The following is a 12618-nucleotide window of genomic DNA, read 5'->3' as shown; positions in this document are numbered from 1 at the left end:
CCTGCCAGCCCCTGCACCAGCCACACCAGCCATGGGGACCCTCTAGGCAGCCAAGGGACCCTGTCTGAGCCCCCCAGCACCATGGGGACCCCGCAGCATAGAGCAGCAATGGCCCATCTAGGACCTGCAGGCATCCCATGTTCTCGCCATCCTTCACCTTCCCCTCTTTCCAGGGCCCACGCATGCAATGACTGGCAAAGATCCATAGAGGGGCTGACATTTTGCAAAGGTCTCTGAAGGTCAACCAGAGCCCTTAGAAGATGTACCCGCCAGCAAGGACCGGCAGCAGGCGATGGGGACCGTGGCCATCTCGCATCCATCACTACCATCAGCTGCTCCCACCACCTCTGGCACATTCCTTGGTGCCATCAACCTCCTCGCAGGGTCGGGGCAAAACCCACAGCAGCACGTAAAGTAATGCGAGCTTAACTCCGCCAAGGTCATGCCTGCTGAGCACCTAGGCAGGAGCGGTCCCAAAGCAAGGCTAGTGCTGAGCCCAGGTCACGCTCGCGGAGCCCTTCAGCATCCCCGCAGCCCCAGCCCTGGCGTGTGTGCTTAGTGCCAAATCGATATGTGCGTCTTCCTGGTAAATAATTGTGTCAGTGGGATGCTAATGGTGCACAGTGCTCGTGGTGTTCAAGCTTTTCTGTTTTTTTTTTTTGTCAACGAAGCAAAGTCATTCATTTTCCTCCCCCTTCCCCCCAAATGCACAAAATGGGCTCCAGACCCACCTCCTACGAGGAAATGAGAACCAGCCCCAGAGGATCACCCAGCAAGAAGCCTCTGTTCGGAGATCTGACGCCTCTTCAAAGCCGGGGGAGCAAATGTGCTCCTACCTCCGCTGATTTATGAAGAACGTCTGCGTCACCGATGCGGGGGAAACGCTTAAATGCTACCAGAGGGAAGGGGAATCGAGCGCTCGCTGCCTGCGCTGAGGGGGCTGCACTGAATAACCCCTCTGATTGTTATCGTTTGTTTTCATATCATTAGACCTGTATCATATTTTGAAGGAAAACAAACAACCTGGCAACTGCAGCACATGCTGCTGGATTATCTGCCTGCTAGCAAAATAAATGTCAGCATGCCACCGCTGGGACTGGCCGATGGCAGGCGGGACATGCCAAAGGCAGCTCATGAATGGCACGTGGCAGCAGCCAGCCTGGGACTGTGTCCCCACATCTGAGGGACATGGGGAAAGCAGGTGGCTTGCCCGTGCTGGTGGGAACCAGCCAATATCGCCTTGGCTGGAGGCAGGAGCAAAGCCAGAGCTGGGAGCAGCCAACCCAGCATCCCGGGAAAGCAGGAGAAAGGCTCGATGAAGTGAGGGGCACAGCCCAGGAGCGTTGTCTGGAGCTGTTGTTTCCTTCCTTCCCTCCCCGCTGTGCTGAAAAATTCTGGGTGTAAATTGTTCTAAGTTATATCTGTTAGGTTTTAATTTCTGCTGATGCCCCAGAGTTATTTATGCTCTTGAAATATAGCAGTAGGCACATGGATGGTGTTGCGTTCATGAAATACAGCCTGCTGCCTATTGTATTTATTGATCAGTGCAGTAAATAATTCCAACAAGCACAACTCATCCCAGTGAGCAGAGGACGCGGCCGAAGGCTGCCCATCTGCCAGGACCACCCCCAGGGCTGCCAGGATTGCACCAGCAGCACAGGGCTGACAGACCTGCTCCTGAAATGCTCTCTTTCATCCAAAACGAAGCCAAGAGAGCCAGTCCATCTCCCAGGTGGGTACCGGTGCCAGCTGTGCCCTGGGCTGGTGCAGGGCTCCCAGCCAGGACAGTCAGTGCTGCAGGGACATCCCTGGGGACATGGGATGCAGCCCTGTGGCCACCATGGGATGCTCCCAGTTAATGCCAGAAGGGCAGCGACAGACAAAAAGCAATGGCTTGACCATGTCCCAGCTGGAGCGGAGGCACCCGAGGGACATGCAGCCACCCCAGGAGCTGGATCCCCCCAGCACCCTCAGCACCACGTGCTCCAGGAGAGCTGGGAGGCCACTGCTAGAAATAAAAGCTCTTCGCAAGGATCTTTTCTGGTTTGATTTGACCACACTTGGGGAGAAGAGTAAGGCAGCACATAACAGCCCTGTGTAGAAGCAGTGGCTTCATTAGCATAGTTAATGTCTGTGGAATTTATTCAATGTCTGAATTCTTGCACTTTTTCCAGGGGAAAGGCAACAGAGGACTCTGCATAATGCTGTCCACGCGGAACTGTCCCTCTCAGCTGTCCCTGGATGCTCTCCCTGTCCTGCAGCAAGAAGAGAGACCCGGGAAAGCCAGGCACTATGCTGGATAAATTTAGTGTTGCTACACCAGGACTCATTTATCTTAGCTCGAAGGCAAACTGACACCGTCCTCAAGGACAGGAGCTTAACAAGCAAAGTAGGAAGATCTGAACCACATCTTGACCTGGGCTCAATCCTGCAGCCACGCTGAACCAAACAAGGTTGATTTATGCCAGCAAGAAGCCAGTCTCTGAGGCCTGAATTTGTGCCCAGCTCCTACTGCCACCAGCATCGCTGGAGCTGCCTGTCCACGCGGGGCAGAACTCAGAGAAGGTCACTAATCAGGGAGCAGAGCAGGTTACGGGGGAGCAGCAGAGTTGTGCAAACCTAGGGATCAGGAGCAGATTTTGTGCACGGGTCCTGCTGTGCTGCCTGGGTGACACTGCACACATAGCAGCTGCGGCACTTTTGGTGGCACCTGCAGCATCCCCACATCCTCTGCTGACACAGGGACCCTGCACCTTGCTGGCTGTTGCAGCAATGACCCCAGCGATGCTGGGAGCTCTGGCCATGCTGATCTCGGTTCATCTCAGGGCAGCAGTACACAGCACAGCACAAAAGGGTGCTTTCATCAGCTCTGCTGAGTTTTACCCGGGGGCGAGCGCGATGCCCTGATGGGCTCTCCCCAGGGGACAGCTCCTTCCCATTTAGCTGGTTGTTGCCCCAAAGGGGGTGGCACAGCCTGAGACACCCTGTGTTACAGAAGGGTTAATGACTAATTGCAGACCTTAGAAGTAGTCAGGGATACTAGGTTTATACTGTTAGCCTTGAAATATCTTGTTTGTCTAGGACTAATCCTTGCATACTTGTAAGCAATGAATTCAGGTGCTAACAAAGAGACCGCCCTGAGGATGAAGGAAAACTGGCCCGAGGCCAGCAATTGCAGGCCAAGAAAGATTAAAGACCGCGATGACCTGGTTCTAAGAGCGTATATGAAAAATTCAAAGAACTCTGGCCAGCTGAGTAGAGGAGGGGGTGGATTTGCAGACCCTTGAGACCCCCAAAGACCCCTGCTCTGGATAATTGGGCATGCGTGAAGGGGAGGGCAAATATTATAATTAGTTTTGGGAAATTCTGTGAATATGTATGGCTTTTCCGGGGAATTTATTGAATATGTATCCATGGACTGTATAAAAGGGTTACCTCTGCAAAGGAAGGTACGCAGGATAGGTGGAATTATTCCCCGTGCATCCAGCTGTACTAAAGCAATGCCTCCTTCTTAACATCATATTGATGTTTGGGAGGTTTACTTCCCGATTTCACTGACACCTGGAGACCAAAGCGACTGCCTGACTCCAGGCAGCACAAACTGTCCAATAGCTCTACCTCCAGCCAAGCCCCTGGCTTTGCACCGCTGCCTGCGCCTTCCCAAGCCCCCCCAAACATCCTTTCTTGCTCCACAGACACAGAGGGAGACAGCAGCAGCCACCAGCTGGCCCCATTTCCCGAGCTGCCCCCGCGCTCAGCACCTGCCCTTTTCCACCACCAAGGAACCTTCCCCAGCCCCGAGGAGCTGCAACATCTTCCACCTCCTGCAAAACCCCCAAACTCACTTCCAGGGCTGAAGGCACACATCCTCCCTGCCGGAGATGCCCCCAGGCACCCAGCATCTGCAGGATGTGAGGACCAGCACCCCCTGCACTTCCCAGCACCCCAAAATACTGAGTAGAGCCACTTCACCTTGGCCCGCACCCTGGGCAGGAGCTGGCTGCCAAGCTCCGACTTGGATCTAGCGATAGACTTTTGCGCTTTGGCTCATGGATCCTGGAAACAAGAGCTTTAATCATTGCTTGCTTTTATGCACCGAGAGCCAAAATTGTCTTGTTAAATACAGTAAGAGATCAGTGCTCGCAGTAAAGAATGTTTCAATGACTACTTGTGTGGGTAATTATTTCAGGCTTGCCTCTCTTCCCCTCTTAAGAAAAATCACGGAATGTGGAAATTATTGCCAACCCTCTCCGGACTTGGAACGCTTTGTGCCGGTTACAGGCGCTGGCTCTGGGCAGCGCTTCAGCCTGCGCCTGTTTTTTGCTGCCTGGTTGTGCACTGTCCCGCTTGCTGATGGGAGCATCTCACACAAACCCAAAGCACAGCCTCTTACTAGATGTTATGAAGAAAGTTAACTCCGTCTCAGCTGAACCCAGGACACTAAATAACCCCAATGTCTGCCCTAAAGGAGTCTCTGCTGTGCCAGCCATGGTGTAAGCCTGTCCTCCTGCCTGAGCACAGCACACATCAGCCAAACCCACAAAATCCTGGTTTTATGTTTATTTTCCCCACTTCTGCATCCCTGAGAGGCAGCTTGGGACCCCAACTGTGCCACAGCCCCAGCCAAGAGCAATTTTTCTCTCAGTGCTTCTCTTCCTATCGTCTCAAATATTACACTATTAAAGTTCTCTTTTAGCTTTTATTATGATTTTTTCCCAAGATAAGCGCCCTGTAGAAGCAGAGAGAGCCCCAGCACTACCCACGTCATTGGGGGTGACAGGGTGAGGATCCTCAAGCTGGGTGAGGGTGCGCAGAGGAAGAGGAGGATGGTGCGCAGAGGAAGAGGAGGATGGTGCTCAGCCTTCCCTCAGCCCCAACTTGGAAGAAGGGACCAGGAGAGCAGACTGCAGCGATGCTGCCTGCTCTGAAAGTCAGAGGATGTTTTTCCAGAAAAGGGGGATTTTTCCTGTTGAGCAAAACACCCTCAGCCCGCTTGCAGCTGGGTTTGCATCTCCTCCTCCTCTGCAAATGCAGCTGGTGGCTGAAACCCTGGCAGGAGGAGAAGAAAAACCCCAGATGGGGGACGACTGTCAGTTTGCACTGATTTCTAGAGAAGGTTTAGGATTACAGAGAAACGCACAAAACTGGCTTCTCAGCACAGCCAGCCCCGCACGCAGCGTGCTCCGCAGCGGGGTTCAGCACCCCCGGATTTCCGCCGAGCCTGGAAATGCTGGGAAAGCCCAGCCCACGGGGGAGTGGAAGGAATACCCTTCATCTGCAAACACATCTGCAGCTCTGGCCTCGGCGAGGAAGGGTGACAACGCAGCACCCCCTGCCCACACCCCTGCCAGAAGGTTAACGCCAGAGGAGGGGCAGGGCTGGGGGCACCCCTGCAGCCCCCCGCGCCGGACCACCCGGCTCACACCAGCTCCCTGTGTTATTTACAGAGCGTCATCGCAACATGACGGTGATTCATGGGGCACTTTCCTGCCTTTCATTACACTAATAAATCTCTGGGAGCAGCGGGGATGGCGCATCGCAGCACGCCTCCATCCCTCCCCGCATCCAGCGGGCAGCTCGGCTCGCACCTCCCAGTGGGTTTTGTACCAGGTGGTGGTGGGTGGGATTGTTGCAAAGCACCTTGTGAATGTTTCAGGGAGATAAGAATGGGGTTCGTTCTGTAAATCGGCAGATACAGATGTGCCCAAGCAATCAACTTGGAACAGGTCTGGCCTGGGGAGGCAGTGGAAAAAGAAGAAGACAGACAATATGCGAATGATTTGGGGAAAATTATTATAATATGTTAATGATTTGTGGAAAATTATCATTATGCAATTATTATAATACGTAATTTTTTTGGGAAACTAATGTGAATATTCATGTAATGTCGACATAAAACGTACAAAAAACACTCCCTGGTATGCAACTAGAGCAAGATCGGAGCAGAAGCATTTCAGGGTGGATGTTAACACAGGGCTGCATCACTTCTGGCTTACAGTTAAACTCCAAGCCAGTTCGTTAGCATCGAGGTTAATTAGGGCTCTTAGCTGAACCTTTGACATAGGGACTTGCGTTCAAGCCTTTCATTGTGTATTTAGCCAGATGGCTAGCCTTGAGAATGTTTTCTTACAAGTGTTGAAAATGATTAGTTGAGGAATTTCTAATCAAGGGACAGAGTCCTTGAAGATATAGGACATCCTGGGCAACTACATAAATCACATGTATCCATGCATCCTGCTTATCTTGTTTATCTTTCAGTCTGTTGAACTAGTTTTTGACTCAAAGCATCTGTTCTAAGCGAGACACAAACCACCTCCGTGGGACTTTTCTGTGGGCTCATTTCCTAGAGGACAATAGTTTTGAAACTGTAAAGTAAAGTAAGGAACATTCTGACCTTGAGTAAACATCACCAGACTGACGCTATTGTGCTGAGCTGGTCAAACAGTAACCGCATTTCGTTTCGGTGGTTACCAAAGCAACGCTGTTTAGACCTTAGTTGATGAAGTACAAACAAACGGGGTCTGGGATGACTCAATACCCTACAAGGAAAATGGGAGGATGGGTTTTCATTCCCAAACCACCACCTCAACCCTCGCGCAGGCGCAAAGGATCTCTGCCAGCTCAGCATTTTTGAGTGCGCAGGCGTGAGAATTCTATTTATTGTCACCTAATGAATATGCATTAGGGAGGAGGAATAACTGTGTTGGGTAGGTGGGGCTCCAGAATCTTTTTGTATAAATACATGACCCAACTCTTGGCCGCGTGCTCGATTTGTGGAAACTTTCCACCTTGCACCCACCGCAGAATAGAGCAATGTCTCCTCTCTAAACACGCTTCGGGTGTTTCGGGAGTTATTTTCCATTTCAGGGAACAGTTTTGGCCCCCCCAGATGGGACTCCATTTCTGAGATCAGACTCCGCTCGTCTCCTGCTACCGCCGGTGGGAATCGCTCGTCAGACTCCAGCACGTACCAGATGCCTTGTCCGGGGACTCCCCCGCGATTTCCCCGGTGGGTGGTGAGTGACTGGCCGTGTCGGATCACTAGAGACATTGCTCATTAATAAATCCCTGAGTAACTCGTACCCGTTAAGGTACGGATCAGAGGAATTACCTTTTAGGTCTGGCACTGTGGCTGGTATCTCTCTTGTGTTATAACAGTGACAACCAGAGCAGGAAAATTGGGGTTTTCGCTTGGTTTTTGGTTGAGTTTTTTGTTTCATTTTCTGTTGGTGTTTTTAAGTGCATTGTGGTTTTATATTGTAAACTGTTATAATGGGAAATACTATGCTTTCTGCAGAAGAGGGGGTAACAAAAGCTTCTCCTTTGGGATGTATTTTAAGTCGTTGGAAGGAATTTGGAGGAGACCGCCTAACCCGGAAAAAACTTATTATGTATTGTAATCAATGGTGGCCAAAGTATGCTCTGGAAGATCAGGAGAAATGGCCTAAAAATGGAACTTTAAACTATAATACTATTTTACAGTTGGTATTATTCTGTAGGAGGGAAGAGAAATGGGATGAATTACCATATGCTGATCTGTTCTTTGCTTTGCGAGATTATTGGAAAAGCTGGAAAGAATGTGGCTTGGACACCAATGTGTCAGCTTGGGAAAGTCTTAAAGAGAAACCCTTAAAGAGATGTTGCTCTGCTCATAGCATAGGACAGCGATGTCAGAAACATCAGGATGCTCCAGGAGAGAGGGAAGACGTGCAGGTCTTGGTTGTTCCTAGGAGCGGGGCAACTGACAATAATGGTCGTGAAAATGGGGGCGAAGGAGGTGCACAAGGAGGAGTGAACATTGAAAGTGGCAGTGATAAGGAAGATGAAGGGAGGGATTTTAGTCCTCTAGCGGGTCAAACACGGAGAGAAGGAGAGGTTCTGCTGGCACCTTCACAGCAGGCAGCAGGACCACAAGAGGAACCGGTGGGTGTTAAGGTTCCTTTTTCAATGACAGATTTAGAGGCTTGGAAAGAAATGGCAGGGATATATCAGGAGGATCCAGGAAAGGTGGCTAAAGTATTAGAAACAATAATTGAAAATCACAATCTGGATTGGAAAGGAATTCACATGGTATTAGGATACCTGATGACATATGAGGACCAAAGGGCGGTTTTGGTTAAAGCTAAGGAAGAAGCAGAAAGAGTTCATGCTCAGGATGCACAGGTAGGCAGGATAGAATATCATTTCCCTCCCACCAATCCCAATTGGGACCCAAATAATCCCACTCAGAGGTTATTGATAACTCAATATCAAAGATTAATACTGTTTGGTGTAAAGAACGCAATACCGAAACAGAACAATTTTTCTAAATTATATGAGGTGGTACAAGGGAAAAGTGAGGATCCATCCGCATTCTTTGAACGTTTATGTGAAGCAGCCAGAAAATATACAGAATTAGATCCTGAAAAGGAAACTGATGTATTAATTTTTGTAAATTTGTTTGTGGGACAATCTAATCCAGACATTCAAAGCAAGCTGCAAGAGATAGAAGGAGCGGATGTGAGGTCTCTTGATAAATTATTAGAGGTGGCTTGGAAAGTGTATAATGACAGGGAAGAAGAGGAAAAGAAACAACAGGAAAAGGAACAAATTAAGCTAGATAATAGAAAAGAACAATTGTTAGCTGCAGCTATAGCTGAGGGTATCAGAAAAAGCAGAGGACGTGGAGGTGGATTTAGAACAACTCCCCCCCACCGCCCAGGAGAATATCACAAAGCCCTATTCAGGCAAGGAAGGAGCAAACCTTTAGCCTGGGACCAGTGTGCGTACTGTAAGCAGAAGGGACACTGGAAAAGGGAGTGTCCCCGGAATCAGCCTCGGGGAGTTCAGGAAAATCCCCATGTAACAGACTTGTTAACATCAGACAAGGATTCGGATTTCCAGGGACCAGGGGCAGATTTGGAAGACTCCCCAACAGATCCCCTGGTCACTCCGAAGCTGGAGAACGAGGAAATAAAATTTTTCAGTGATACAGGAGCCACATATTCGGTATTAAACACACATAAAAGTGAATTGCGTAAACAAGAAATGCCTGTGATTGGGGCGACAGGGAGGAAAGAAGTTCCACCTTTCTTTCAACCAATTCAATGTGGAATTAGAAATAGGAGTTTTACTCACAAATTTGTATATATTCCTGATTGCCCGATGCCTCTCTTGGAAGGGGATTTGCTAAGTAAATTGGATGCTCAAGTAACGTTTGAAAAAGGCAACAACATCCGTGTGCAAATCCCAGAAGAAAAAGCCTTGGCGGCGCAAGTTCTTCTGTTACAGAAAGAGACACCCAGGGCCGAGGAGATTCCAGAGGAAGTGCTGAACGCGGTAACACCTTTGGTGTGGGCTTCAGGGGTTCCTGGACTATCCAAAGCTGCGGAACTGGTAACAGTCGCTTTAAAGCCTGGCGCTAAACCGGTAAGACAAAAACGATGTTCAGTTAAGCTGGAGGCAAGAAAAGCATTAGAACCCTTGATTGAGAACTTTATGGCTCATGGACTTCTGCGAGAATGTCAATCAGAATATAACAGTCCTGTTCTGCCTGTAAAGAAGCCTCGGACCAATGAGTATAGGGTGGTCCAAGATTTACGAGCTGTAAATCAGATTACACAGGATGTACACTCTGTGGTACTAAATCCTTATACGCTCTTGGCTAAAATTAAAGAAACTGACCAGTGGTTCACTGTCCTAGATCTGAAGGATGCTTCCTTTTGCATACCACTGGAAACAGAAAGTCAGAAACTATTTGCATTTGAATGGGAAAACCCAAGAACAGGAAAAAGGACACAACTGTGCTGGACTGTCCTTCCTCAGGGATTTAAAAATACCACAACTATTTTGGCCAACCAATTAGCAAAAGAATTAGAGAGTTGGCGAGAAGAGAATCCAAAAGTGACTTTGTTACAGTACGTTGATGATATCTTGCTGGGTACATCGACTCAACAAGAGTCGATTCAATTTACCATCAGCCTTTTGAATTTCTTGGGGGCTGCTGGATATAGAGTTTCTAAGAAAAAGGCTCAGATTGCTCAGCAGACTGTAATTTATCTTGGTTTTACTATTGCTCAAGGACAACGGAGCATAGGCACCGAAAGAAAGGAGGCAATCTGCCAAGTGCCGGAGCCAGCTTCAAAGTGAGAATTACAAGCATTCCTTGGGATGGTCGGATGGTGTCGCCTATGGATCGCCAATTTTGGACTGGTGGCCAGACCACTTTATGAGGCTGTAAAAGGTACCGGGGAGCTTCTGGAATGGACACCTGAATGTCAAGAAGCCTTCAATGAGGTAAAACTAGCCTTAATGTCTGCGCCTGCTTTAGGGCTTCCCAATAAGGAAAAACCCTTTGAGCTCTTTGTTACTGAAAGACAGCATATTGCTTTGGGAGTCCTCGCCCAAAAATTTGGGTCATGCAGGCGACCTGTGGGATATCTTTCTAAGCAATTGGACCAAGTGAGTCAGAGATGGCCGTCTTGTTTGAGAGCAGTAGCCGCTACCGTCTTGCTTGTACAAAAGGCACACAAACTGACTTTGGGACAGAAAATGATAGTTCAAGTGCCACACATGGTAACTGCAATTTTGGAACAGAAAGGAAGAAATTGGTTGTCCCCTGGCCAAATGATGAAATACCAGGCTGTGTTACTGGCAGAGGACAATATTGAATTGAAAGTGACTTCAGCTCTGAACCCTGCCACCTTACTGCCCACACCTGGCGAGACCGAACTGGAGCACGATTGCTTGAGAACTATTGAACAAGAGAATTCAAGCAGAACCGATTTGAAAGACTCACCACTAGACACAGCTGAACTAAGTTTGTTTGTGGATGGAAGCAGGCAAGTGATTAATGGAGCTTGGAGAGCTGGATATGCAATAGTTACAGACACAGAGGTATTAGAAGCAAACCCCTCGCCAGCTAACACCTTTGCCCAAAAAGCTGAGCTGATCGCTTTAATAAGAGCCCTGGAATTGGCAGAAGGAAAAACTGTAAACATTTGGACAGATTCCAACTATGTATTTGGAGTAGTCCATGCCCACAGAGCACTTTGGAAGGAAAGAGGATTACTTTCGGCACAAGGAACATCAGTAAAATATGGGCAACTCATTCGAAAATTATTACAAGTCATCAGCTTGCCTAAGCAAGTGTCGGTAATGCATTGCAAAGCTCACCAAATCTGTAACACTCCAGTAATAATGGGAAACCGATGGGCTAAACAAGCTGCAAAAAGGGCAGCTAAACGATCAAGATTAGGAATATGGCCCAAAAAATATGGGGAATTGAGTGAGCTTCCCAAATATAATAAAGAAGAAAATCGGTTAGCCCAGTTACTGAATGCCCAAAGGAACCAGGAGGGGTGGTGGATCACCGAAGACAATCGAGTAATACTACCTTCAGTGATTTTAAGAGAAGCTATAGCAAAAAAGCATCAAAATACTCACTGGGGAATACAAGCTGTGTTTGATAATCTAAAATCACAAATCTTGGGTGTAGGAATGGGAGGAATAGCAAAGAGCATCGTGAGAAAGTGCGAGATATGCCAGAAAAACAGTCCTCAGGTGCAACCCAGACAACCTCCCAGAACAATCCACAAGGGAAACACACCTGGTGATTATTGGCAAATAGACTTTTCTGAACTTCCGAGGCAAAACGGGTATCAGTATCTCTTGGTATTCATGGACACTTTTTCTGGGTGGCCAGAAGCTTTCCCTTGTCGCACCAACCAGGCAAAAGAAGTAGTTAAAATACTCCTAGAAGAGATTGTCCCTAGGTTTGGCATTCCTATAGGGATGTCTTCAGACAGAGAACCCTGTTTTGTAGCTAAGATAATACAAACGCTAGCAAAGGTGTTAGAAATTCCATGGGATTTACACACTCCACAGAGGCCACAATCTAGAGGTCAAGTGGAGAGGATGGATCAAACAGTTAGGAGGCAATTAAACAAGGTTTGTCAGGAAACTCAGCTGAAATGGCCAGATGCTCTCCCATTAGCGTTGTCGAGAGTTAGGATCACTCCTAAATCTAAGGAGAAAGTTAGCCCGTTCGAAACGCTGTACGGGAGGCCTTATCGAACTGCAAACCATGAACCAGCATCTGAGGAAATCATTGGGCAGCAATACCTTAAAGAATATGTCATGTTTTTTGGGGAAAGTTCTATTTTCTCTTCAATCCAGAGTACCTTTGGGTCTGGACACTGCTGGGCACAGCTCTCAACCAGGAGACTGGGTTTACCTGAAAACCTGGAACGAAGAGCCTTTGGAAGAATGGTGGCAAGGACCTTTCCAAGTCCTTCTGACAACCCACACAGCAGTGAAGCTCGATGGAGCAGGACCTTGGATTCACCACACTCGAATCAAGGAAGGAATCCCCCCCCAGATAAGTGGACTGTAAAACACTGAATCCTTTACAATTGCAATCTGAGAAGAGTAAGTCGATGCATTGCACCTGGGTTACTGGAAAATCTTTTTTTTAATATTGATTGTGAACAAAATTTTACCTTATTGGGTATTGGAATGATAATATCCTTTTGCTTCTTTGTCAGGGACTTGTGTAATTACGTGCTGTGTAGCCCTAGGCTTGCTGTTGTTAGGAATGAACAATGATCCAGACACATCAGGAAGATCCATGGACACAAA

General features: G+C 48.3%; 1 protein-coding gene across 1 annotated transcript; it reads left to right on the top strand.

Annotated features, from left to right (window-relative positions):
- Positions 1–1840: 1840 nt before the first annotated feature.
- On the top strand, positions 1841–12381 carry LOC104465895. Its single transcript, XM_010079119.1, is given in 4 exon segments — positions 1841–2072; positions 6868–7009; positions 7500–8163; positions 8884–12381. Coding segments are annotated over 4 exon segments (4536 nt in total).
- The last annotated feature ends 237 nt before the right edge of the window (positions 12382–12618 follow it).

This window comes from Pterocles gutturalis, unplaced genomic scaffold, assembly GCF_000699245.1.
Source record: "Pterocles gutturalis isolate BGI_N339 unplaced genomic scaffold, ASM69924v1 scaffold36063, whole genome shotgun sequence".
Lineage (NCBI taxonomy): Eukaryota > Metazoa > Chordata > Aves > Pterocliformes > Pteroclidae > Pterocles > Pterocles gutturalis.
This window is presented reverse-complemented; position numbering and strand designations above follow the sequence as displayed.